This window comes from Gigantopelta aegis, chromosome 6 (genome assembly GCF_016097555.1).
Source record: "Gigantopelta aegis isolate Gae_Host chromosome 6, Gae_host_genome, whole genome shotgun sequence".
In the NCBI taxonomy this organism is placed as follows: domain Eukaryota; kingdom Metazoa; phylum Mollusca; class Gastropoda; order Neomphalida; family Peltospiridae; genus Gigantopelta; species Gigantopelta aegis.
In genome coordinates this window covers 58,335,561-58,363,388 of record NC_054704.1, presented here as the reverse complement: position 1 = coordinate 58,363,388, position 27,828 = coordinate 58,335,561, and the positions used below count along the sequence as shown (strand labels likewise).

At 35.4% G+C, this 27,828-nt stretch overlaps 1 protein-coding gene across 1 annotated transcript in view; it reads left to right on the top strand.

The window, feature by feature from the left end:
* The first annotated feature begins 558 nt into the window (after positions 1–558).
* The window catches only part of LOC121374349 (polypyrimidine tract-binding protein 1-like), a 170,328-nt gene continuing 143,058 nt past the window's right edge, over positions 559–27,828 (top strand). The window contains exons 1-2 of the mRNA XM_041501437.1: positions 559–667; positions 19,063–19,087. Coding sequence (XP_041357371.1) covers positions 660–667; positions 19,063–19,087 — 33 coding nt within the window. The 5' untranslated portion in view covers positions 559–659. The remainder of the gene's footprint in view (positions 668–19,062; positions 19,088–27,828) is intronic.

Below are 27,828 nucleotides of genomic sequence, written 5' to 3'. Positions count from 1 at the left end.
CCAATGGAACTTTGGGGGAGGTTTGGAGGGGATCGTAAAAAAAGAAAGAAAATTAATATATAATAAAATTATAACTGTTGCAAAATTTATGGGGGGGGGGCCTTCCCCCCTAGATCCGCCTCTGCAAGTTACTACATAGATCAAGTTATTATCTCGTTAATGTATATATATATATATACATATATACATATATACATATATATATATATATATATATATATATATATATATATATATATATTCAATGCTAGGGCCTATACGAGTACATATTCAATAGAGTTAATGTATGCATTGCCTGTTGACCGATACTTTTGCCAAAAATGTTTTGTTATGTACCGTAATAAAAATAATTTAATTCCAAGTATTCACTGTATTGCTCTTTTGTATTTTTTTTTTCATTTTTTTCCCAGGCGGTTTTAAATATAAAAATGTTTGCCAATTTCGTGGGCTTGCTTATTTATGGTGAAAAGCACAGCATTGTTATTATTTGGTCTGCTAAGAAATTCACTGGTTCCACGGTGGTGGAATTATCGTACAACAACAGATTGTGACGCTGCTGCCATCTCGCGTCACTTGTTTTTGCCGCCATTTTGAAGAATCCTGGCTGTGTTTATTGGAAAGAATTATCGCTTCGATACGTCATTCATTCATATAGCACGATGAACGGGTAAGTTGGAATAATGGCAATCATTCTGGGCTTACCAAGAAATTGATTTGGAAAATTTATAATAATTATTTCATTTAAGAAAGTGTACCACTTCATTACAAAATGGTTGTCTTTGTGTCCCGTGTCGCGATTCGTCACCACTCCAGTCTCCTGTGAGTCGCATGCTTTTCCGCGTTATTCTAATGCCCTAGTATAAGACAGCGAAAATGCCAACCAATTCATTGTTGCCATTAAAATTCCTGCTGTAAAGTTTTGTTTGATTTTATTATATTATCGTCTAAAAATTCAGAAAAACGGATTGGGCAACAGCCCCAGTAGTCCACACTTTCTTAGTTTCTACGTCCAGATCCTGTTATATACCCTATATATAGCCTGTATCCATAAATTGTGACACCATGTTTCAACCAAAATACTTCCAACAAATGGATACACAAACCAAAAATTTATACTCTCAAGTGCCTAATAAACATAGGGGCTGAATAAAAACATAGGGTCTGGAAATTTGTCTAAAATCAATTAAAAGTAGGGTGCGGAATTAGCATAGGGTGTAGAAATTTAAAAAAACCCCAATAAGAGTAGAGTGCGGAATTAGCATAGGGTCTGGAAACTTAGCTAAATTGTAAAAATTGACTAGTAATGAAAACAGAATTTGTTTTCACGTAAAAAATTAAAATAAGTGTTTTGGAAATAACAAAAATATACTATTGTTATTTAATTTATAGGGGTGCAACGATACAGTCAAAACCGTATTGCGATATAAGAAACTGTATTGCAATATGTATTGCAATATAGTTGATATTATTTAAATTTAATATTTATGGGTTGGGTCTTTTTTTTAATGAAAACAGAAGGCATAACTTTTTAATGATTTTTATTAGTTTCAGCTGTCAGGCTAAATGTTTTAAGCCATATTTTTATTTTTTAACACAATACTTGTCTACTAGAACACCGGTGTGACGGTGTCAAACTATTTATAAATTGTCACATTCGGAAATCCTTACTATCGGGCTTTTCCGTTGCTGCTCGCTTAACACGGAAATGTACGTATTGAGTCGCTGTGTTTCGGCAGATCGACCAAACCAGAGCCGAGGTATTTTGAACGATCGGCTGAAGTATTCCGAGTTCAGTGAAAAACAGCGAAGTGTGATTCTCACTTGTTGGTTTATTTCTTTGAAGATGATAGCCGTAGCCGTATTCCAACGTAAATGAACAATGAATGATAATGTGTAAGTAACAAAACATTTATTTGTAATTATCGTTAACTGGTTATTTTCAATGGACATTAAACACGTTTTGTTTAGAAGTCAGAACCAAGTATAACCGACCTATCACTTCGTATGCCAACAAGTAAGCCGACTACGCTTAACGTGATAGTTACACTTCCTGTCACCACCAATTAATAAAATGATGTGGTTTTTGTTTGTTTATTTGCCTATTTCAAGTCAAATAAAATACAAGGAAAAAAAAATAGCGTATAAAAATCGCGATACGCAAAACTGTACCGCGGTTCGTATCGAGCTGATAAATTATCGTGGTATACCGGTTTATCGTTGCAGCACTATTAATTTAGAAAAGAAGCGGCTGAGAAATAAATAACTTGTAGTAAATTCCATAATATGAAAAAATGTGTTCACTATAAACATATGTTTCTATTATCTAACTGTTACAACTGTGTTATTGTCACACACAATTAATTAAAACTGTAAGATTGCAGCTTTGAGAAAAAATCCAAAAGTTCCAGGCTTGAAAACCAAAACAATCAGGGTGGACGACAGCTCGCTAGATTCATCTCCTATATTTAACACATTGGTTAATTATAACAAGACGTAATTTCATCAACTTAATTTTTACCTGTAACATTCTTTATTTTTAAAGCATAGGTGGAGACACTTATGATGCCAGGGGCTGGCATGCATAAATCTCAGCCGAAAATTCACAAACAACTGTGGTCATCGGCCATGCCAGCTGTTAGCGTAACGTGCCAGAACTGGAATGCGGTTAGGGGATGTAACTCTGCCTAATTTTTCTTGCTAATTTCTAATACTCTATTTGCAAGTGAAAATAAAAAGGTTGAGTGGAATTTGTAATTAAAATGAGTGGAATTTGTAATGTAAAAAAAAAAATATATGTATAAAAAGAGGAAAGAATGTAGATAAAGTTTGGGCCAGTTCCCCTTATCCTAAAGGAACTGTACTTTATATCTACTCTAGTATACATAGCTTAAAAAGTCATATTTACCTTTAAGAATTCGGAACTCAAGTCTTCAATGTTTGGTGAAAAGATGAAGTGTTGAAGTGTAATTGATTAATTTATATAATAAAGTGCTTGCATGAACTGTTGCATCGATTTACAGGCGAGCACTCAATTGAACGCATCCTTGGAATTTACCCAACCGAATAAAACCGAACCGAGTCGAGCGATAAAAACAAAATGGCGGCCAACAATGTTCGTAAACGTGTTTACATTTTGTCGTAGAGTAACATACTTTGTTGTGCCGTAATGGTTTAAATGATCAATTAAGCAGAAAAACAATGTATGTATATTAATAAATAAATAAATAAATGTATCATTTGACCACAAAAGTTGGCATTTTATTTGACAACTCGGAAAATTGTAAATTCTGAAATTCCGTCCGCGATTCCGTGATCGCGGAAAATCGGTACCATTTGATAAATTAAGAATTGTAATACGCGTTGGGTGCCGAATTAGCGTAGGGGGTTACATTTTTTAAAGACGTAATTAAACGTAGGGTGCTGAATAAGCGTAGACACCAAATTTTTTCACAAATTTAATAAACGTAGGTGTACGTTTATTTGGCACTCGAGAGTAACCTGGCATACTAAAAAAATCCTGATTGAAGTACTTGCATCATTAAAGGAGAGGACAATTAAGGCATTTGGCCTGGTATGCATATTCAACGATATATAATGCACATTATTGCTTAATATCAACACGTATAATCGTATAGTTAATTAATGAAACGGTTAAATGTGACGACTATTATATATAACGGGCGCAGCCATTTTGTACCATCTCAGTGAGTACGCCCTCTGGCGAGCTAGTGGTTACTGTCACGGGGATTCTATAATTCCCGTAACTGAGTAAAACACGATTATCAAAATATCTCTCCTAACTGTATATCTATTAGATCTCTCTGTAACAGGCTGTTAAACCTAGTATGGCTCGTCTCTAGGTATGATCAGAGGTACGATCTTATATAAAGTATATATAATATAGCACGTTAGTTCTCTAGAAAACACAACAAAAACACAATACACTTTGGAATCTGTATTCATCTACGCTGACAAATGTACAGCCGTAGTAGTAATTAATAACAACAATAATAACAACCCAGAACTGATCACTTAATTAGTTAATCTCTGGGTGTCTAGTTACACAATATGCGAATCACTTCACCGTTACACCACACCCACACGTGTGATAATGGAGAAACGCTTACAGGAGAAGTTAATTAATAAAGGAATTACAACACCATTCCTAACTGGTTAATTTTTAATTAACCCTTACTACTCGTTCAGTAACGTGTGATAATTTAGAACGCTTCTTGGAGAACTTAATTAATAAAGGAATTACAGCTCTATTCCTAACGGGTTAATTTTTAATTAACCCTAACTACTCTTTCAGTAATCTTGTAACACAGAATTAATACTTATCACAATAAAGACAATAACCTACAGTGTACCCAGGTCTTCTAGGATGACTGGCTAAGCTTTATTTTACCTAATACTCATATAATGTTAGAACAATAAGTCTACGATTTACTTCGTCAGATGACCGAAGACACTGTCTAAAGAATATTGGTATAATACAGTATTAAAATATTTAAGTCACATCAATCACATCAAGGTTATACACAGAGCAGAAATGATATTTACCAAAGTCCAAACGGACTAACGTTCCTTCGGAGCCTTCCTAATCGTTCTCCTCGATATCTCTAAATCCTAGCTATTTATTCCAAAATCAGAATTGGCCTGGGGGAACAAGGCGGCACCTCACGTATCATCTCATATTTCATCTCTCCTAGCGTAGGTATTATTTCTCTCTGATCGTCAGACTACTGACGCCATCGTCGCCAAAATCACGGTTGTAAAACCGCACTCGCAGAGGTATTACGTAACTACTCGCCACATGGCCTCCACACCTCGCTAAGTGCATATTGGAACGCAAGAATCGCGCGAGAAGTATTACGTAACAAGTTGTCCACCTGGGCTACGGGCAATAAACTGCACACGGCACCCTAACACAATTAAAATCGCCACAGGCGAAACAAATTAAGAGCATGTACCGTGACAGTTACGTAATACTTAACGCGTCACGTCAGGAATGAGCCTTAGAACTAGAGAAACACAATCTACCTGGTTTTTGCGGGATGATAAATAGTCATACATTGCAGTGTTCTGTAATAATACACATCAAGTATATCCAGCACTATATATATTATTTTTCAATACAAATAAAGTCGAAACAATTAACAATGTTTTTCTCATGCATTAACCTATGTACTGAAATGATACACGGAGTGTTTTCTTAGTTAATTGATCTATGCTGTTAGTTGCTTCTACCTGTGATTTCTGATTGGCAGGTGTGTATTTGATTGTTAACCAGACGAGCCAATTAATTGACGCTGTCTAGACATAAAATACATACAGGTATTGTGGAATATTACCTGTCGCCCCTAAAATTGTAATGGACATAATTTATTACTGTAAATAGTTCTGTAAAACTATTGATTAAGTAGACTTTTCCATCTACAACCACAGAACTGACCAATTACGTAGTCCCAAATAAAATAAAATTATCACTTGCCGACTTGGGTATCGTGGGTTGTTGTTTTTGCTCTAACGTAGCATATCAATAGGCATAATAGTGTACATTTTTCCTTTGGATTATTAAACAGAGAAAAATACTATAACCCCATTTTGTTCCGTTAATGCAACTTGAAATATATTTAGTTAAATAGTTTATTATATTATTACGTCATTTATGCTGTTTTACAAGTCAGGTTGATCAAAGAGAAGCGCCTTGTCGAAAATTACTGCTTTTGTTTACACTGTACATACAGGAGATGGTCAGGAGCTGACGTCACTTCGCCCCAAGCTATCCCACCGGACGTCACAAAAACGAAACAAAATGGCTGCCCCCAGTTAGCAGGAATAATCATGTTTTTTTATTAACTCTAAAATTACGCGTTATTCATTTGCTAAAGTGTCAGTATGTGTTGGTGGTCCAGGTATGCATCTTTCCAACACATAAGGCTCTTGTTGGAGTTGACCCTACCTTTAACAAAATAAATCTTCAACAACAACCTTAAAAAATATCCCCGTCATGTTAAATTTACTAAGTAGAGGGAAGCAACTCGTCTGCACCTTAAGAAGAGTATTGACTTAATGTGCCCAGTATTGGATCACTTAAAAAAAAGAAAGCAGGGCTCGCGCTGTCGGTAGCCAAATTAGCCATTGGCTAATTTTTACAAAAAATGGCTAATAAAATTTGCAAGTGGCTAAAATTTTAGCTAAGCCATTTTCTGTCTGCTGATGTGAACAAACGGTTACATAATCTATCCGACATTGTAAACATAATAATACTACCAAATATTCAATTAGCGTAATAGCGCTCTCGCGACTGGTAACGAGAAACGGTGTCATGCAGAATACAGCTTATGCCTTATGATGTTTGCGTATTTTAATAATCACGGTTATTAATTTTAACGGCATGCATTCAGCATGTATGACAGCAATGTCTGGAAGATATGTAGCTTGTTATTTTTACTTTGTAAAATCTTTGAACCAAAGTAATAAAAACAGACCGACAATGTGTGTCAATTTGAATACACATGCCAGTTCAGGGCCGAAAGACATGTAGGCCATCTCAAAATAGTTCGCGAACGTTATGAAGAACGTTCGTTACCTGAACTGAGGACAGCTCTCGGTGGAATATACGTCACGCTTCAGAGTCAGCCGACACCCGCGTGTCAAGAGACATCGTTGCAGACATTAAACAATACGATTACGCAAAAGTAAATCTTGATGTAAATTTATTCCAGTTTGTACACAATTAACTGAAAAAAGATACATTTTCATATTCATATATAAATACTCAATACAGTACTGCGTAAAACAAATTTGGCTAAAGCATTTTCAATATGGCTAATAAAAATTCCATTTGGCTAATATTTTGGCTACAGGTATTTTTGATCCAGGGTGAGCCCTGAGAAAGTATCATAACATGTTCGTTTTATTGGCATTTGCTAATATTTGTTTTTCTTCAAACATACTTATTTGCAGTGTTTATTAAATAGACCCAAGTTTTGTTTATGCAGTATACACTAACTAGAGTAGGTTTGAGTACCGCAATGAGCAGTATTCGACCACTTTCTAATTAACTAATAAAACTAAACTTTGATGTTTATTTTGTAGTAAATTATATGCAACATACACTCATGTCACCTTAGTCTGCGCGGCACAAAAGTCTGCACACGTTAATGACGTTACATTACGTCTTGAAACAAGTGTCAGGGTATGTTTGTAAACAAACATACAACGTTAATTTAATTCACAAAACCGTTGTTAAAACAACACATCTTGATTGTGAATATATGTATAAAACTGGTCGATAACACTTATTGAAAAAACCTCTGAATTAATGCACTAAAAGTATACTTTTGTCAGCCTCGATCAACGTGTTTTTCTGTCACCTGTCAACACGTGTCTGTCAGTGTTGTAATGATCAACCTTGCATATCAACTTACATAAATTTACATAGAAGCTTCAATACATACCTTATTGTAATTTATGAATCCATAAATGAAATGAATGTCTTATTTTATCTGTTGACGTAAACATCCAAGCATACAATGATCAAATATTTTTACATTGGCTTTTTTTTATATTGTCATTTTGTGTTGTCCAAACTAAGGAACATGGAACACTGTTTATATTTATCTCATTTTCACAATCTAAATGTTTTTGAAACAGACTATAACAGGAAGTGTTTGTTATTTAGAACTTATAAAAGTCGGATCCATTGTTGCTGCTTTATGTAAACATTAGTGACAGAAGTGGTTGTTTTAATGTTTTCTGCGCAGACTTATGTGCCGTCATGCAGGCCAGTATATGCAGGGGGGGTCCCACTAAAATGCGCCCATTACTTGAGTTTAAAAAACATTAAAATTAAAATAACTTTAGTTGTAACACGTTTATTGTTCCATTGTACTGTGGCGGTGAAACAAATATTTTTACAGAAATATTTTAACTTTAAAATATAACACAAATGCTTAGGTGCCACCAGTGTATATCAAACATCAAAAAAATTTTGGATACCAGATTTCAAGAAGCCAGTATCCCACCGGGATGCCATATAATACTAAATTCTCAGGTGGAATACCAGATTTTGAAATGTTATTATCCAACTGGGATACTGGCCAAAATGTTTAATCTCGAACGCTGTTAATTAACATAATATATAAAAGAAATATTTCTATTTCAAGCCAACTTTTATCCGTAATAGTTACGTTACTTGTGTGTATGTCCGACACCAAAATATAATTTTTAAAAATCCATTTCTGCTAAATGGTTGTAAAATGTTACTAACTGAGATGCAATGTTAATTTTATATGGTTGATTAAAAAATATAAAAACAATTACTGAATATGTAACAGTTGCCATGCTACTGTGGTGCTGTCGTAGTCTGCCTCAGGCACCTAGTTACGGTATTGTAACGGAAACTTTCGCCTACGTCTCAGTTACTGTTACGGGATTTGGATGCCTTTTCTTTGTAGCAGTGCCACCACAGATCACATCGGCACGTTTCTCGCCAATATTATCGCACGTTTCGTTCAAATAAAGTTGTAGTTGTATACATATTTAAGTTTCTTCACGACTGACACGCATCAGGCGCCATAAAGATGTCTCATGTATTGGTAAGCCCTTAAAATTTGCAATGTACAATATCGTCTCGCTATTCCTATCCCTTGACTACCATGTTGGTTGTAAGTAATTTCCTCCACTATGTTCTTTTGAGCACTGCGTCGAGTAATATTTTTTTCACATACAGAACACTATTTATTAAATGTAGGTATTTTAAAACCATATACTGTCCGAGACGAGCTCATGAGGAATATTTGGTGAGCACTAATAGCAGTGTTAGAGATTAAAATATTTGGCCAGTATCCCAGTTGGATACTAACATTTCAAAATCTGGTATCCCACCGGAGAATTTAGTATTCAGGGCTAGAAATGAAAAAAAAAATCAACATGTACCAGGTGCATGCTGAAAAAAAAGTTACATGCACCATTAAAATTCTGCATGCACCAAAAATAAGGCAACTTCGTTTTTTTTTTTTATACGAAGCTATTCGGAATTATTTGGCAATACCTATATTTATTTATTAACAGTACCGGAACGTTATACAACTGCGTTTATGTCTGATTCTTGTCAAATTTGAAAATTTCACCTAACGTAAACGCCTTACAGAAATCTATAATAGGCCTATTACAAAAACGTACAAATATTTGTGTTTTGTATTAAGCAAGTTATCAACTTTTTTACGCAATACACAGTACTTGAAAAATATTAGCATGCACTGCGTGCACCCAGTTTTAAAAGTTACATGCACACGCAAAAATCAGCATGCACCGGTGCATGTACTAACACTGCATTTCGAGCCCTCATATTATATTGCATCCCGGTGGGATACTGGGTTCTTGAAGTCTGGTATCCAAAATTAAATTCTGGTATCCCCGGGATATCGGGATACCGTTAATCTCGAATACTGAATAGTAATACAATGTTAATAATAACAATAAATTGATTAATATATTAAATCCCAAAACTACACTATTAGCACAAAGTTAACATTATTTACAGTTCTTCATCTTAAATCTGAGGTAAGCCATTACAATAATGTACAGAATACACATTAATATTAATGGGGGGGGGGGGGGGAGGGGGAATACAGTCTCTAGTGAGGGATACAAACTAGATTTTTATCTTTATATCATCTTTATTTATGCAAAGTAGTGAAAATTTAAAACATACATTTTCATCCTAGAGTGTATGATGGAGAACAAGCCCCTAGGCCCACCCCTCCCCAGTTCCTACTGGCCTGTTGTATTTTATAGTAATAAATGCAAAGACTACATAATAATATTGTCGATAAGACATATTAGTTGTAAAGTGATTGTTAGTATGTGGCAACAGTACAATATTTTCCAACATTTCTGTTTCTGTACCCGGCTGTGGACAGTTTCGGAGGACTGGTAACACATTTTCTTAATAATTAAAAATACACGGTTTAACCAAACACATTAAAACTTGGAGGGTAACTAGTTAAGAGAACAAAGTTTTTTGTTAAATTATTATATCTTGCTTTGGTGAGGAGGGGATGCTTTTTGGAAATTTGCGAAATCGGCCTCTGGTATATCCACTGACGTGTCATATTTACATCTACGCTAAACAAGATTTATGATGAAATATTATTACATTTTGTGTGCTTGTCTTCTAATTAGGTCCATTTGCTTCAGTTTACATTAAAAATGTCACACACAAATTATGTTTAAAAAAATGCTTGTATGCTAGTCTATGACCGTGTGGCTTCCTCGTCTTCGTCGGCAGTTGATTCATCCGAATTTTCGTCTAAGACAACATTTCCAGGATTAGGGACAAAGTATCTGATAAGTGGTTCAAACTGATACGGTTTGATGCCATTAGCACAAGCTGGACACAATTCTTCGTCACTCAAATCGCTAAGTTCGTCCATGCTGCTTGGTAGTTTCTTCAGTTTTCTTCTCATCGATGACGTCACGAGTCTAGCTCATCAATTGACGACAGTTTGCGGAAAACATCGGAGATCGGCGAAAAAAAACACCCAACCAAGACTGGCATGCTTAACTTAGTCAATAAGTGGAGCGCGGTAGTTGTGTGTTGTGGTTTATGACGGCAAACAATTCATTACGCTGTATATATGGTTTGGTGTCCGGTCTCCTTTAAGCTACAATCTCGAATTACCAGAGAAAACATGCTATCCTTCCCTCCAGGGAACATCGTTTTCTTACTAAGGTGTTTGAAGCAATGATCTCACCTAGTCATGATACAGAATTCAACAAATCCGCTAGCCTAACACATGGGGCTAGTGCTTTTTAACACCGGCCTAGTGACAGATGCAAAACCAGGAGCCCAATGGGATAGTGGCTTTAAAAAAATAAAACAAAAAAGCCCTCACTAGTTCACAATACTTTTTACCCTACACTAACATATGTTTGATAAATGTTATTCTGACATTGGTCCTCACAAATATCAACAAATCAATAAGTATATATTAATATTCACCTTGAACTAGCTTTCTACAAAATGCAGTAATAAGAAGTCTCTACATCGTCAGTTACAACAATACACACGATACAGACTTTGTTTTGTTTTACAGAAAATAAACTTAATAAAACACATGTTTTGATTGGGAAGACAATTTAATTTCATGATAACAAAGTTATTATTTTGTTTATTTGAACAAGTGAATTTATTGGCAGACAAATAGTCAAATTTTTTGCTTATTTCTATCTCTGAAGTCTATATATGACGGACACAAACAAACTTGAGAATGCTTGATTTATTGTATATGTTACAATCTTAAGTATCGGAAGTGTTTTAGAATAATATATGTACACTTACATTTTTGGAAGCAGCCTCAGAAAGTTGTGGATTTGAAATAAAAACACCCCAGAATTTCCCCTATTGTTTTAACTTAATGATCATGTGGTAATTAGGGGTTCACACCTGGTGTTAAATGAATGTAACTATGTACTAAATCATAGAACAGTATCTATGGACTAGGTTTCCATAGAATGAATGCATTCATTATAACACATGGAAACTGGTCAGTTAGGGCCTACATTTCGTAATTATGGTATATATACTCTTCAAAAGAAGAAACGCAAAACCACATTGTCGTAACATTTGGAGAATTGATTTAATTATTGAATGGTGAGTCCGATAATTACCAAATGTTGCAGGATTGTTCACAATTCACTCTAGTCCATTATGAGTAAGTGATAGGACACACCACCAAGGTCAAGGTCATCTGGAGTCAATACCGGGTGTGGCCTCCGCGTGTGTTGACAACTGCCTGGCACCGCCTGCCCATTGAAGCAACCAGAGTACGGATGACGTCCCGGGGGATGGTGGCCCACTCGGCCTGCAAGGCTGCTGCCAGCTCGGGCAGGGTCTGGGGCTGTGGTTGTCGCTGTCGGAGGCGTCGGTCCAACTCGTCCCATAGATGCTCAATTGGGTTCAAATCCGGTGATATCGATGGCCAAGGAAGGACATTAATGTTGTTGTTCTGTAGGAAAGCCGTTGTGAGACATGCTGTGTGAGGCCTGGCGTTGTCATGTTGGAACACTGCGTTGGCGTTGGCCATAACTGGAACGATGTGTGGCTGGAGGATCTGGTCAATGTAGCCCTGTGCATTCAGGTTGCCCTGCACGTGGACCAGGTCAGTTCTGCCAGTGTGTGAGATGGCTGCCCACACCATGACACTACCCCCGCCGAATCTGTCCACTTCCTGCACGCAGTTTGCCGCATAACGTTCACCACGACGCCTATACACGCGACATCTTCCATCATGACGTCGGAGCAGAAATCGGGACTCGTCACTGAACCACACCTGTCTCCATCGCAGTTGAGCCCATTGTCGATGAATCTGGCACCACTGCAGTCGGAGTCGACGGTATTGTGGTGTTAAGATGACACCTCGAACTGGACGTCTGGCACGAATTCCTACCTCACGTAGGCGGTTCCGTACGGTCTGGTCGGATATCCTGCGCAAACCTGGTATTGCTGCGGCTGTGGAGGTGGCAGTAGTCAATCGTTCCCGAAGGTGGCGTACCCGGATGTAGCGGTCCTGCCCGGGGGTAGTGACCCGTGGTCGACCGGATCTAGGGAGGTCACGTGTTGATCCATGTTGCTGGTAACGGTCCCACAGTCTGGAGATGGTGCTTGGGGACACATGGAATGCCCTGGCAACGGCCGTTCTGGATTCGCCTGCGTCTAGTCGGCCGATGGCATTGTTTCTCTGCGGTTCACTGAGACGTGGCATGTCCTGGATTGTCAACTGTCGGCCAGATACAGAGGCCAGACAAGCGAACACCCTGCACTTTTATACTGTCAGTGTTCATGTTGCACGTGCAGACAACACACGTGCAGTGGTGACATGGTTTGCACGTGGCTGCGTTTTTGCGAATATTCACATTTTGGAACTTTATTGTACAGTAGCTGCGTTTTATCGAATGTAACCGTGGGAATGTGTTTGGGACATGCAATGACCTTATATTCACAAAGCATGAACCGGTAGGAAACATAAAATCGGAGTTATAACCCATTTGTACCCTTTTGCGTTTCTTTTTTTGAAGAGTATATCATCTATACTTGAGGTTTGGGGTATATACTTAGAACATTCCAATATTTGCTATATTGACAAACTTGCCAGAAATCGTCAATATGGGCATGGCTTCAACAAAAATCTGAGACCGTTAACTGTTTTAATTTCCATTAATTGTTCACTATGGTCAGTAGTATGTGTGCCAAATTTCAAGAACATTCAATGTCTACTCATAGTCATTGGGAATTATCCTTAATTTAAGTTAAATTGCATGGAAAAGGTATTTTGATTTGATTTTGTGGACTACAAAGGAATATTATACCTGTGGTTCTGTTCTATTCTGTAGAAGACATGTTGGGCTATAATTCTGACCAATTTTCCTTTGAATGTCATGAGGACAACAAGGTCAAATTCATTGTCAAAGTGAAGGTCAAAAGGTCATCACACTTTAACTTACATCTACATAAAAAATAATGGCAGATTTTGACTCCTTGGTCAATTCCCATTCCAGAGATGTCATTCCCATCAAGATTGGATCAGTTGTTACTTATTTAAGGACGTTCAAATATAGGCCCCCACCCCTATTTTTGGTGATTTTTGCCAAAATGGGCGAGCTGTAGCATCCAAACTGCTGGTCCGATTGAGCTCATCTTTGAAACAAAATTCCAGAGAAATCTGAGGAGTTAAGTTAAAAGTTCCTTATTGGGGGGGGGGGGGGGGGGGGGGGGGGGGATTTTGACATGGAATGACCCTATTCCATCCCTTATAAATCACTGAGCTTATTTATTATCAGAGAACACTATCTGCTATGGTTTCGCTAAAATTGTAGCAGTTCCAGAGGCAGGTCAGTTCCATCTTAATATGTCTGCTTAAAATATGACCTACAATGGGATTTCTTTAGGGAAATGGAATGTGACTCTTTAGATCACAGGTTGTCCCAATCTAATTAAAATTAGCTCCACTATTACATGTGGATCTAACAGCAGCCAGTTGGAGCTCATGTCCACCAATCAAAACCATACTTGCAGAATCATGCCAGTGATTTAAAAATAATTTTAAAACATTCTGAATTATCCCGAGGGTATACAATATATTTCATTTCATGTAAATTACGAATGCCTTATTTAGACCAGTAGAACTAATTTTAATCAGATTGCTAACAACACTGTGTAGTCTCCAATGTCCAGGTAAAATTTCATCTGTAAATAATAATTTAAATATTGACCAATCACACTTCGCCTTTTATAACGTTATATGGGAGCATACAAATTCTAAAAATATCGGGCGAGTCTATTTTAGTGGCAGCAGTACAGCGAACCATACCAATCAGTCGTCAATTTTACATTAAAAATTATTTATTTATTTATATATATAAAAAAAACTAACTGATTCAGTCTTCAGTTTTACATTACAAATTATTTATTTTATAAAATAAAACATGTTTTACGGCAATCGTAATTCACACGAAACATGTTGTATACCCTTAGGATAATTCGGAATGTTTTTCAAATTATTTTTAAATCACTGGCATGATTTTGCAAGTACGGTTTTGATTGGTGGACAATGAGCTCCAACTGGCTACTGTTAGATCCACAATAGTGGAGCTAATTTTAATTAGATTGAGATTGTCCCAATTTCAAACCAGTGCTCCACAACTGGTATATCAATTGCCACTGTACTGGGCAAGTGCTTCCTGTATGAAAGTGAATAAATGTGATGGCTGCAGTTTCTTCTTGCATACATGTGTAAACTAAGAGTACCAATTACATGTTAAATAACTAAAACTGCTGATTGAACAAATTATTAATCTGTGTCACTGAGAAACGATCGTTTTGTTCCTGTTGGATCTCATTGAGTGGGATGTTGAAATTTCATTTATTGTCTAAAAATAGTTCATGTTTGTCACTAAAAATATCTTTATAAAGAGTACTAATATTATTTGTTGATGTTATTTGATGTTCTCCATGGACAAGAACTTTGGCTGTGCTCATGGTGCTGGTGGGGCAGGAGAAACCTTTTTCAAAGCATTTGGTGTCACACTGTCCTGTTCAGTGATTCATGAGCTCATGCCGCATTCAACATTGTCATGTGACAGCAAATCCACTGGATTTATTTATTTATTTTCATTTGTATTGGCAGGATTTTTACTAGCATTTTTGGGGGTCACTTATGGTAAGCTTTCATCAAGTATGTTTATTTAATATTTTAAAAATATAGTCAATGTGTTTGAATTTTATCAAATTATCTACATGCATTGCCACTAACACTGTTAATGATGGATTTACAATATATTATGATGTGGGTGGGACAACATTAAGACATTTTGCAATGTATTTCCACTTTTGGCAAAATGTGTGGTGCATGCGAGTCCCTTTATGGTTTGTTGTTTTTTATGATACATTATACATATTTCCGTATGTGTTTATAAGGACATTTGTAATATGATTTATTTAGTTTTCTTTTTCTTATTAAATGTGTGCCAAAAGCACTTTCTTGTGATATATAACGCAGGTATTTACATATTGTCTTGTCTCTATGTATTACTACATAAAAACCCCCAGTAGTAGTCTTGTTAATCAAAACTGCTGAAGTTTGGTTATAACTACATAAAAACCAGATTGTTGCAAAAGACTGGTTATTTTAATTATTTGTGCATGTCAAAAATACGATGCCTTGCATGTCTAAACAGAGTGTAATATGCATAAACAAAATAGCATTTTATAACTTTAAAATCTAAACAAGTGTTTACAATCTCAACCATGTGTAATGTCCAGGGGTGCAGAAAGTACTCGACCACTTCCCAAATGCAAGTAAAATTTCTGGCGGACGAGTTAAAAAATGCATCTACCAGTCTTTTTCAGACTGACTGTAAATTTATTTATTATTTTATTATTTTTACATTGAATCCGCGACTCCGCATTAACAATGCCAGAATTCAAAAGCATTCAAACAAACAGTTCACAATGATGACAAACTAGTTTAATACACAACAATATATGTACAGCATTGCCAACTTCGGAGTTACAAACTGCGCAGGTGCGACATTGCAGAAAGAGGTATCGAAAATGAAACCGAACAAAATTGAAGAAAACGGAATCAAAATCTATGGCTATAGGACTTAACGTATTTGACCGGAAATAAGCCCAGGGGGCCAAGACAACTCATTGTGAGCTTAGCATGGGGTGGGCTTATTCCCAGACAAGGGGCCAGTTTTGTTGAGAAAAAAAAGAAGATAATAATTAAAATAAATAATAATAATTAAATGAACTAGGAAGAAAACAAAAAACGTTCAGTAGCATATCTATTAATTAGTGTTCCATTTGTTATTAATAAATAATAATTGTTTATTAATTAAATTGTGGGTTTTTTACTAGTATCTAATTATCAGAAACACACCTTCTATGTTACAATTACTTACCAGTGAGGTTTATTTACATCCAAAATTTAATGCTGAGAAGACTTAAAACAACATCAATTAACAACAAACTCATAGTGTCTACACGTTTCTGACACAGGCAGCCAGCTTACACTACAAAAAATTGTCAATCTAAGGTCATTGTTCTTAGCCAATCAGAATATGGTATTTGCTTAATTAGCATTAACTGCGGACCCAGTGTGGTGGTAAAAATAGACATTGGTTTTTAGTTCATACTTGGGCTTGGATACTTCAAAGAAATACTGCAGGCATGAAATTGAAAACAATGTTACACACTGTTATTGTTAGACTGCTAAATCTCACTGGTGGTAAAATATTGTGTTACATTTGTGTTTAATTATCTGCAGGAGGTATGACCGTTTAAATGAACTTTGAGCAAACTTGCAATTTCTAGTTATTTATAAGGTGACGAAGTTGGGGGTGGGCTTATTTACGAATGAGGGCCTAATTTCTTAAATGCTATCAAAACGGAGTGGGGCTTATTCAAAGACGTGGTCTTATTTCCGGTCAAATACGGTATACGAAACCAAAAATAAATAAAATGCATGGCTAAAACAGCATTACAAGTTGTGAACGATGATATATTCAATAAAACAAAAGCTATATTAATTATTTATTACTTTGTAACACCATTTTTCCCAGTACATTGAAATGCTATAATTGTTAGCTAAAAAAAAGTATAAGTAGGTACCATTTTCGCAAATACATTTAGGTCTCATTATAGCCAAGTTTTGGCCAACGAAAATGGTTCCGTTTTGATAGTGATTCCGATTTAGCCTCGTTCCCCAGAAAAAGCCGTTCAAAATCCAATAGTTCAAAAATATATTTGTTTACGTTCAAAGTATGTTGCCGGTTTGTTTTGAATATATTTTTTCTTAAGATACTTGCAGGATGTCACTTGAATTTGGTAAACCTATATGAAAGAAATGTGCAACGTTAGTCTTTACCAGAACATTTCAAAACTTTGTCAATCAAGCTTTGCCTTGGGGTTTGATTTCGTTTGATTGCCATGTGATGCTGATCCATAATTTTCAACTTTTTCCCGAGCGTACAAACTACACTTTTGACCACCCCCCCTGTCCCCCCCCCCCCCCCCCCCCCCCCCCCTAAAAGTGTACATCCCCAAATGAAAAATGTTGATTGACATTTTTCATTTTCAAAAAAAAGTGTACGCTGGCCACTTAACCCCCCTCCCCTCGCTTACGGTTTGTACGCTCGTGAAAATGTTGAAAATTATAGCCGGCCTCTTAACAAGTGTCTTCAATAATGTTTTCGTCATTATATGTATATATGTTAAACAAACATATATTGTTGTATAGAGCTCCTGCACGTGCTGTAACCTCACTGTGGTGCAGGGGTGTAACATTCTCTTTGAGAATGGCCAATACAGCACAAATTGAAGTTTAGAGTAAGATTCGGTGTCCGTAAAATTCTGTGATATTTGTATTTGTATTTGTATTTTTGCATAGTTCTTTACACTTTTTTTGTTTAAACCTTGAATTTTTATATTGATGTTGATCATCACTTTATTTATTTGCATTACCATAGTTTGACACCCAATAGCCGATGTATTTTTCGTGCTGGGGTGTCGTTAAACATTCATTCATTCATTTTGTTCTATAGAGTGGCAGACTAGTAGAAATTCTGGTGGGCTAGTTAATTTTAGATGATTCTGGTCTGGCGTGTTAGTGAAATATTTTCCATTTCTGCACCCCTGGTAATGTCAGTCCACAATCATAGCATCACTATGTGTACTCTTCAATGACATTAAGTGAAATGTGTTTATTTTCCATTTTTGTTAATCAAAGTGTTTCTAAAATAAATATTGTGCTTCTGTTTTAAAATATATACTTTTCTATGTTAGGCGCACAGTGTCCCACAGTACTTTGGGCCCTGCATATTATGCAGCATAATGTAGAAAACTGAAATATGAAATATTGCAATCCAATTTTTTGTGTGCACAGGATACTTGTAATCAACTGGTTGTGTGACCATTTCATGGGATTCATCAAATATTAAAAAATGTAGCCACTAATAATTGACTCCTTTCTAAAATAATATACTACTAAAATAATTCTATTCATGTCTATTTGCCGTTTATTTGCATCAAATAGTGGTACTTAAAGATTCTTTTCTCTGAAGAAAGCATCTTATTACTATTTTCTCCAAGGGATTGTAAGAATTACACTGGTATTCAGTTGCATGAAATTATGAACATAGTGACATGGATGATAATATAGAGTTTACTTGATAAATTAAATAACCAATTCTACTGTATTAAAACGTTAAAAATAAAATGACCTACACAAAATGAGCTGTTACTGCATTTGACAATTAATTAGAAATTATTGCTAATTAATCAAGCTTTTAAAATGAAATTTTCCCAGGTTGGATGAAATGTTTTTATTTATAAAATAAGATGAATCTGCTGTCTCCACGGTAAAATGCACTTTTGTCTTTGGTCTACCTTGTTGACACTGGCCATCCATGTAAAACAGTTTGCCTTGTCTTTTCTTATGCTATTCACCTGTCCACTCTTTATAGTCGCTCTGTCTTCTCTCTTTTCAGGGACTGTCTTTCATCTGGCACTAAGGTATGTATCTAAACTTTCATTTCTTTTCTTTTATCTCTTTTTCAGTTGGTAATTCTCTCCCCCCACCCCTGACTCTTGTTAGTGATCTCAAAAATATCCATGTTGTTCATTTGTGTAAGTCTTATAGAAGCAACTGGCACTTTGCTTTGCTAAATTTATTTTAAACATATGTATATTTTAAATAATATTTATTCAGTACTTATGGTGAACAAAAAACTGCTCTCCTGAAATTATATAGTAGAGCAATTGCTCCCAATGTAACAATTCAGAGTAATTTTGAGTAAATATATTAACAATATTTGCATGTGACGAGTCGAGCTGTTTTTCGCCCATGTGGAAATAGTCCTGCACGAGCATACACGAATGCTCGTGTCAAACCTTAAGGACTGGATTTATTAACGTTTCTATTAATATTGTGGATTGATCCAACAGGCAATGCCTATATTAGTCTCTACCTAAATATTAAATATTGCCAGGGCTTCTAGATTATGATAGCCCCACTCCCATAGCTAGTGATATTTCAATATTGAGCTACCGTATATCTTCGCCTGTAAGTCGATCTCGGCTATAAGTCGAGTCCCTAATTTCAAGCCCTGAAAACTTATTTTTTTATTGACCCATTTATAAGTCGACCCATGAAAAATAACGTATAAATATTGAAGTATTTCTTATTTTCAGCACATGAGAACAATAATGTACAATATCTGAACAAAAGAAAATTATTTTACAAACTTCGTTTTTCACGTTTTGTACATCACAATAAATTGACTAATATTCCAATGAAACTACATAGCATCAAAACAAAATATTCCTTTAGTAGAGAGTGAAAGCTGTTTGACTGTTACTGTATGGCACTGTACAGCATGGATTTGTGCAAAGACAACAACTTTATTTATAAACACTGACAACAGATCACTACGATAAAACTGAAAGTACATGTATCATCGGTTAAACACATGTTTTTTCCGCCATATTAATACATGTAAGGAGGATAACTCTGGAAAGTACACTGGTTTTTGTACCAAATGATGTGTGTCCCTATTGCTTTAGTGAACTGCAGAGATCAGTCTATTTTAAGGTAAAGCTCAGTAATATTCATGAAGTTAATCACCGACAAAACATTGTTTGAACAACCATTAATGCCAGTGACCAGATTTCAAAATAAACTCGGGCAACAGGTAGTTAGTATTGTTTACATTTTTGCTATTAGTGATGACTGTTATTTTAACTAAGTGGACTGTTCTCTTGGCAAATAACCAATACCATAACTTATAATGCCAAAACAAATAGGTTATAACAAAATAAATGTGTCAAATTAACATATTTGAGTATAAATACAGGGCATACTTCAACAATAATACTTTTAAAATAATCCCCAAAACTGTAATATTTTTGGGTGAAATTTTTTACCCTCTTATAAATCGACCCCCCAAGTTATAAAATAATTTTTGGGTGAAAAAAATTCGACTTATAGGCGAAGATATACGGTAGTAAATAACTACTATTGTCATGCCCAATGGCTAGTGAAAACAAATATTGTCAAATGTTGCAGTTAAGTCTATTTTGTATATATGAATATCCTGACCCACCCCAACCCCCAATGTTAGTGTTTTTAAGCTCCATCTCCCTCTTGAGGTGAAATATATGATTAATACTATTATCTCGTAAAATTGTATTAATTTAAAGTAAAGTAGAGCTAGTGAATTTTTAATTGTGGCTAGTAAATTTTTAAAATCAGTGATTCCATGGCTAGTGGATTTAAAAACAATTCTAGAAGCCCTGATTGATAACTACAAAAATACCCATAAAGTTAAAAAAAATTGTAGAAACTGAAATAATTTTCAAACTAATATCAATAATTTTGCCATATTAAAATAAAATTTGCCTATTGTTTTCAAAATCCACAATTAGCGAGTGCCAGAGCTAGCCCTGAGATGAAACCAGAAAACCAAAATGTTTAATAGTCTATAGTCTGACACATCATTCTATAAAAACGTTGTTTTGTAAATAATTGTAGCTTGGTTTCATGTAAGAAGAAAAGTAAATGTGTTTTGGAAATAACAAAATAATACTATTTTTGTGTTCAATTTACAAATCAATCGGCTCAGAAATAAATAAATTGTAGTGAATTTCGTAGTATGAAAAAAGGCATTACCCATGGGATGGACTGTAGGTAAGTTTATAATTATTCTGTTGAACAATTTTGATCACAATTATGATATCACAAGACACGAGGGGAGTATTCTTTTTATCATCCATTATCATTCTTTTCATTTGTGACAGTTGTAAACAATGTCAGTAATTAATGTGGGTTGAATGTCAGCAGTTGACTCGTTAATTAGCAGAACGGCAGTGGCGTGGCGTCACTGATGGTAGGTTTAGCGCTGAAACAAACACAGTGATGTAACAAAACATTGTCTTGTGATTAAAATTTGACCAATCAAGATATCACAGGAGATATCGCAAATTATAGTGCCAGCGATATCTCCTAAAAAGCCTTTAATGAATGATAAATAAAAATATTAATTATGCTGAAAGTGTGTTACTGATGATCCTAGATTCGTAATAATGATGTTCTGAGTAATCCAGTTTTGTCGAGCATTCCTTCTTTGAACTATTTGACTGAGTAGACATTTCATGATCAAGTATAACCAATTTAATTAGTTAATTACAGTTCTGTTATTCTTGACGCCCTAATGGATAAATTTACTTTTACATTCAATTTATGTTATGCTTTATTCAAATGTATTTAAAGGAGTTTTAAAATAGGGCTAAATAGGACTCTGAGTGATATGATATCAAAGGGCGTGGTATGTACCACCATGTCTATGGGATGGACTCTTGAGTGATATGATATCAAAGGGCGTGGTATGTACCACCATGTCTATGGGATGGTGCATATAAAAGATCCATTGCTGCTAATCGAAACGAGTATCGCGTGAAGTAGCGACAGCGGGTTTCTTCTCTCATTATCTGTGTGGTCCATAACCATATGTCTGACGCCATATAACCGTAAATAAAATGTGTTGAGTGCAGTGTTAAATAAAACATTTCTTTCTTGAGTGATATGCACAGGTGTAGCTTATGTACTGGTCTGTGATGTCACAATGTATCAAAGAATGGGCTATTGGTGTGATTTAATCTGCTGCTGCTGCTGCTCATTCTGACAAAGATAACATGTCCTGTGAAATTAATATGTTCAATACACTGCTGGCATTAACGTCTGTGACATAATAACATGTCCTGTGGGGTTAAAATGATTACTACACTGCTGGCACTAAAGTCTGTGACAAAGATAATAACATGTCCTGTGGTGTTAATATGTTCACTACACTGCTGGCACTAAAGTCTGTGACAAAGATAATAACATATCCTGTGGGATTAAAATGTTCACTACACTGCTGGCACTAAAGTCTGTGACAAAGATAATAACATGTTCTGTGGTGTTAATATGTTCACTACACTGCTGGCACTAAAGTCTGTGACAAAGATAATAACATGTTCTGTGGTGTTAATATGTTCACTACACTGCTGGCACATCAAACTTCCTAAGCAAATTTCTCATTCCAGCCAGTGCTCCACAACTGGTCTAACAAAGGCTGTGGTATGTGGTATCCTGTCTGGGATAGTGCATATAAAAGATCCCTTGCTGCTAATAGAAAAGAGTAGCCCATGGAGTGTCGACAGCAGGTTTTCTCTCTCAATATGTGTGTGGTCATTAACCATATGTCTGATGCCATATAACCATAAATAAAATGTGTTGAGTGCATCGTTAAATAAAATATTTCCTTCCTTCTTCCTAAGCAAAATCTGTCAATAAAAATCTTTGTTTCACTCCCATAATACATTCTTGCTCCAGCCAGTGCACCACAACTGGTACATCAAAGGCTGTGGTATGTGCTATCCTGTCTATGGGATGGTGCATATAAAAGATCCCTTACTGCTAATCGAAAAGAGTAGTCCATGAAGTGGCGACAGCGGGTTTCCTCTCAATATCAGTGTGGTGTGATATATATATCTTTCAGGGGTCGAATTTTACGCTATTCCGCAAATAGTAAATTTTGAAATGGAATAGTAATACAATTCTTCCAATATTCTGTCATGAAAGTGAAAATTGCCTGCGACTATTCCGCTTACGCTTTTTCTTCATCTACATTTTTCTGCAGAACAAATCCTCGCGCTACTAAGACCTTTCTTATGCACTTACCTGTACAAAATAAATGTCTTTTTGATCGAGACTAATGTTTGGAGTGAGTTCGTTTGTAATTCCAGCTAATATGCAGCAATTGTTCGTTACGCAATGTTGTACAGGGCGATGTAGCACAGTCAGGAAAACTAGTGATACATTAATAATTGAAGGGATATATATATATATACTCTTAAAAAAAAGTAGGGGAACCTGAAATATTAATGTTAATATCAACTATTAGACTGAACATACGTTTTGACCACAGACATCCTAGTAAAGAATGTTCAGGTCTGTTTATCAACACACCGAAACACATTCCATAGTTTGCACGTGCATCACACAGTTGCCCCGTACACGTGCGTGCTGTGTCATTCTCGATTTTGACAATTTCCAGGAACGTCCTTTAATCACTGTGGAACATTATTTCTGTCAATCTTTTTCATTCTGTTAATCGTACAGCTGTAATTGTTTTGTTTTGTTTTTAGTAATTTTTATTATTTTAATTTGCAATTTACTGATAAACACCCCCCTCCCCCCGTCAACTTTCAAATTTCACTTCTGACCCCAATCGTCCTTCAAGATCTTTGGTGGTCATAAAACCTATTGTAATACTGAACTACCGGTTGTAATGTTTGCCCAATTAATTCACTATTATCATATAACCATTCACCACAGCTAATATACCTTACAATTTTGGCAATTGTAAATTCTTATTAGGAGTTCTCCTACTTTTTTTTAAGAGTATATTTTAAAAATTATATATTACAGGTCTACAAAATTTATTATATCTAGCAGACCTAAATCTAGAGTGGGAAGAAAATTGCTGTGACATCACCAACTACACTGATGACCTATCACAGTGACACTATTTAGAACAGTAACAGTGTTGCTGTGAAACCTCTGTCAAAATTTATGTTCATTGTTCAACAAGGTTACAATCAGTGCACCACAACTGGTCAAAGACTGTGGTATGTGCTTTCCTGTTTGGGGGTGGGGGGGGGGCAGGAGGAGTGCATATAATAGATCCCTTGCTGCTTTAGAAAAATGCAGGTGGTTTCCTCTGATGATTACATGTCAGAATTACCAAATGTTTAATATCCAGTAGCCAATGATTAACTAATCAATGTGCTCTAGTGGTGTTATTAAACAAAACAAACAAAATATTCAACAAAAGCTTTTATTATTAACAGTATAAATGTTTCTCAAATAATCATTTGATCAACTTTTACAGTTTGCAGTCATAATGGTTGTGTACGTTGATACATGGCAGTGACATGCAAGTGTTGACATGTTCTAAGAAAGCTCTTTGATATAGGCTGGCCAATGTGTGCCATTAGTGCATTCATTCAGGGTTTCATTCAATCAAATTGGTATCTATCACATTTATACATGTATATATATATAGCCCTGTTCTCATGCAGACATTTACATACATTAGTATATATAAACTCTTAAGTTTACTTTGAGTATATCTGTCATGAGAACACATTTGCATTCAGGTTTATATATATCCTGGATTATATCTGCACAAGCATTAGAGGTCATGCAAAAGTATATGAAGAGTTTAGGCGCAAAACGCGATATATAAAAAAAATTCCTTTTCAGTAAAAGTAATATTTTTTAAATTGGCGTTTTGATAAAAAAAACGGGATTTACCCAATACAATTTCATAAGGATCAATCGCGGTTTGTGGCAAATCAGCAGGCCTACGATTAGCCCTTACTGACATACAATAATGGCTTTAACTAAAAAAAGAAAGAAAATGGTTTATATCGCGTTTTGTGTACGAGTATGAGTAAATTTAGGGTTGGAAAAATCCTGTGCCTGGACGCCTGGGGCTACCATATTTCACGACCAGGCAACCAATTTAACCCATGACGTAAACCCGGCGGGTTACTGGGAGGGAAAAAAAGAAAGGCTGCTCCCGTGAACTAAGCCAACTTCAACCAGTTGCCAACCATTCAACTCTGACATCGCAAAAGCAATAAACGCGATGCACCGCGGTTTTTTTTTTTTTTTTATTTTTTTTTTTTTATTTTTTTTACAGTAATGATTACAAAGAAGTATTTGACCGGAAATTTTTCCATGTCTTTGAATACCCCCGTTTTGATAGCATTAAAAAAATTAGGCCCTTATTTGTAAATAAGCCCACCCCCAGTTCGTCAGCTTATCACAGTAAATAACATGAAAAAGCATAGTTTGTTTAAAGTTCATTTAAAAGGTCATACCTCCTGCAGACAATAAAAACACAAATGTAACACAATATTTTACCACCAGTGTGATTTAGCAGTCTAATATTCAATTTCATGTCTGCAGTATTTCTTTGAAGTACCCAAGCCCAGGTCTGAACTAAAAACCAATGTCTATTTTTATAACCATGCTGGGTCTACTGTCAATGCTATTTAGGCAAATACCTCATTCTGATTGGCTAAGAACAATTGCAATGACCTAGATTGACATGTATTGTTGGCAGAAGAGTAAGCTGGCTGTCTGTGTCACAAACTTTAATTCGCTATTGAGTTTGTTGTTAATTGCTGTTGTTGTAAGTCTTCTCAACATTAAATTTTGGATGTAAATAAACAGCACTGGTAAGTCATTGTAACAGGTGTGTTTCTTATAATTAGATACTAGTAAAAAAAAAAAATTAAATTAAGAAATAAATTATTATTATTTATTAATAAAAAATGGAACCCTACTGAACATTTTTTTTTTTTTTTTCCTGATTCATTTAATTATCATTATTTATTATTATTATTATTTTTATTATTATTATTATTATTAATTGTCTTGGCCCTCTGGTCAAATATGGTACTTTAACAACTTTTTTTTTTTTTACTCCAGAAAATAGCATACACATCTCGGGGTTTAATTTGTATAGTGTTTCATTAAATTGTTTATAACAGGTAGTGCCCCCGCCCCTAGGATTTCGATCAGGGTATGGCCCTGAATTATTCGTTGCTGAAAAGTGTAAGTTTATATTAAATGTGCCTCCATAAATCATCACGCCACTGAATAATCGGGTGACAGTTCATTCAAGTTTTCTACGTGAGGAGATGGTGCATGCGACGCCATTGTTGCTAAAGTCGACGACAGTCACTTTTCGCACCCTTGTTTTGTCTTCGTACACAATAAATATAGCATATCTTGCCGTAATTTCACTAGAAATCTATATTTCGTAAAAGGTACAATTTTTTAATCACAAGATTTTGTTCAAACACATCCAGGTGCATTAGTAATGTTAAAAAAAAAAAAAATCAATAGCAATTTTAGATTGGAATTTTTCCAAAAAGGAAACGTCATGTACCCAGTTTATGGTTATTGTAAGGAGATGCAAAGTGACGTCATTTAAATTCAAAATTAGCTGTATTATTACAATGCTGTGCCACATAAAAATAAAAACTAGACTACTAACCTTGACCCCTGTCAAATTCCTATAACAAGCAGACAACGCTGTTTACAGGTCGGTACTTTTTTTTTTTTTTTCATAATTCTGGACAAAATATTAATTTGAAGTTTTGAAAGATGAAAGAAATAAAAGATACCTTTTGTCAAATATATCATATCACCAAATTACGGTTGGAGATGTTTTATTTATTGAATAAGAATAAGAATTGTGTACGAAGCCAAAACAAGGGTCCAAAAAGTGACTGTCGTCGACCTTAACTATCGTGGATTAAAAGCTCGTTGGTTAGTAGTGTTCCCGTCTCAAGTTTTGGTATCGCGCTCATTAAATTGTAAATATTTGTCACCGATTTCGTCTGTTTTCAGTTCATATTTTCCACAAAATAGCATTTTAAACAAACCAAGCACAAACTTTGTTTACATATCGCGATGGGCATTCCCGTTAACCATGTGCTATAAATAGTAGTGTTGAATACAGTATTGTTCCGGCAGTTGAGTTGAATACGGAAAAGTGTATTTCATTTTTGTATTCAGGGCTGTATTTATATAGTAAGATTTAATGGGTATGTAATATATATATATAAAGAATTAAAGAACTTTCTCCAAGAATCCAAAGCGTCAATTCAATTACCAGTACTTTTGTTCTACTTTCCTTTGTAAACGTTTTTTCAATTGGGTTACACGATTCCGACAAGTGTACTGACCGAAATGAGGACATATTTTATTTATTTATTTTTGTTGATGGTATACTATCGTTACCAACAATACAGTAAACAAAAAAGAATTATCGAGCACTTTTTATTAATTTAACATATTCCCGCAATGTAACATTTAGCTTTGTTAGATGCAAACAAACTGGCTACGAAGTGATTGGTCTAAGGCTTTGTGAAAGCTCATTTACAATTGGAAAACCCCAATCTATCACAAGGCTTTCCGATTGTGGTTAATAAAGCATTTGTAACACCTCGATAGTCAAATTGGCCGAAGAACTCCGAGTGTGATATTGGAATACTAAGACTGACTTCGGCTATGCATCATAATTCGCAAACACAGCGCGAAACGTCAATATTTGTGTCATCTGACTGATACAGTAAACTAAAATTAGTTAGTGACAGCTTGATTCTGACAAAATATTCTACTCTCCAGTATA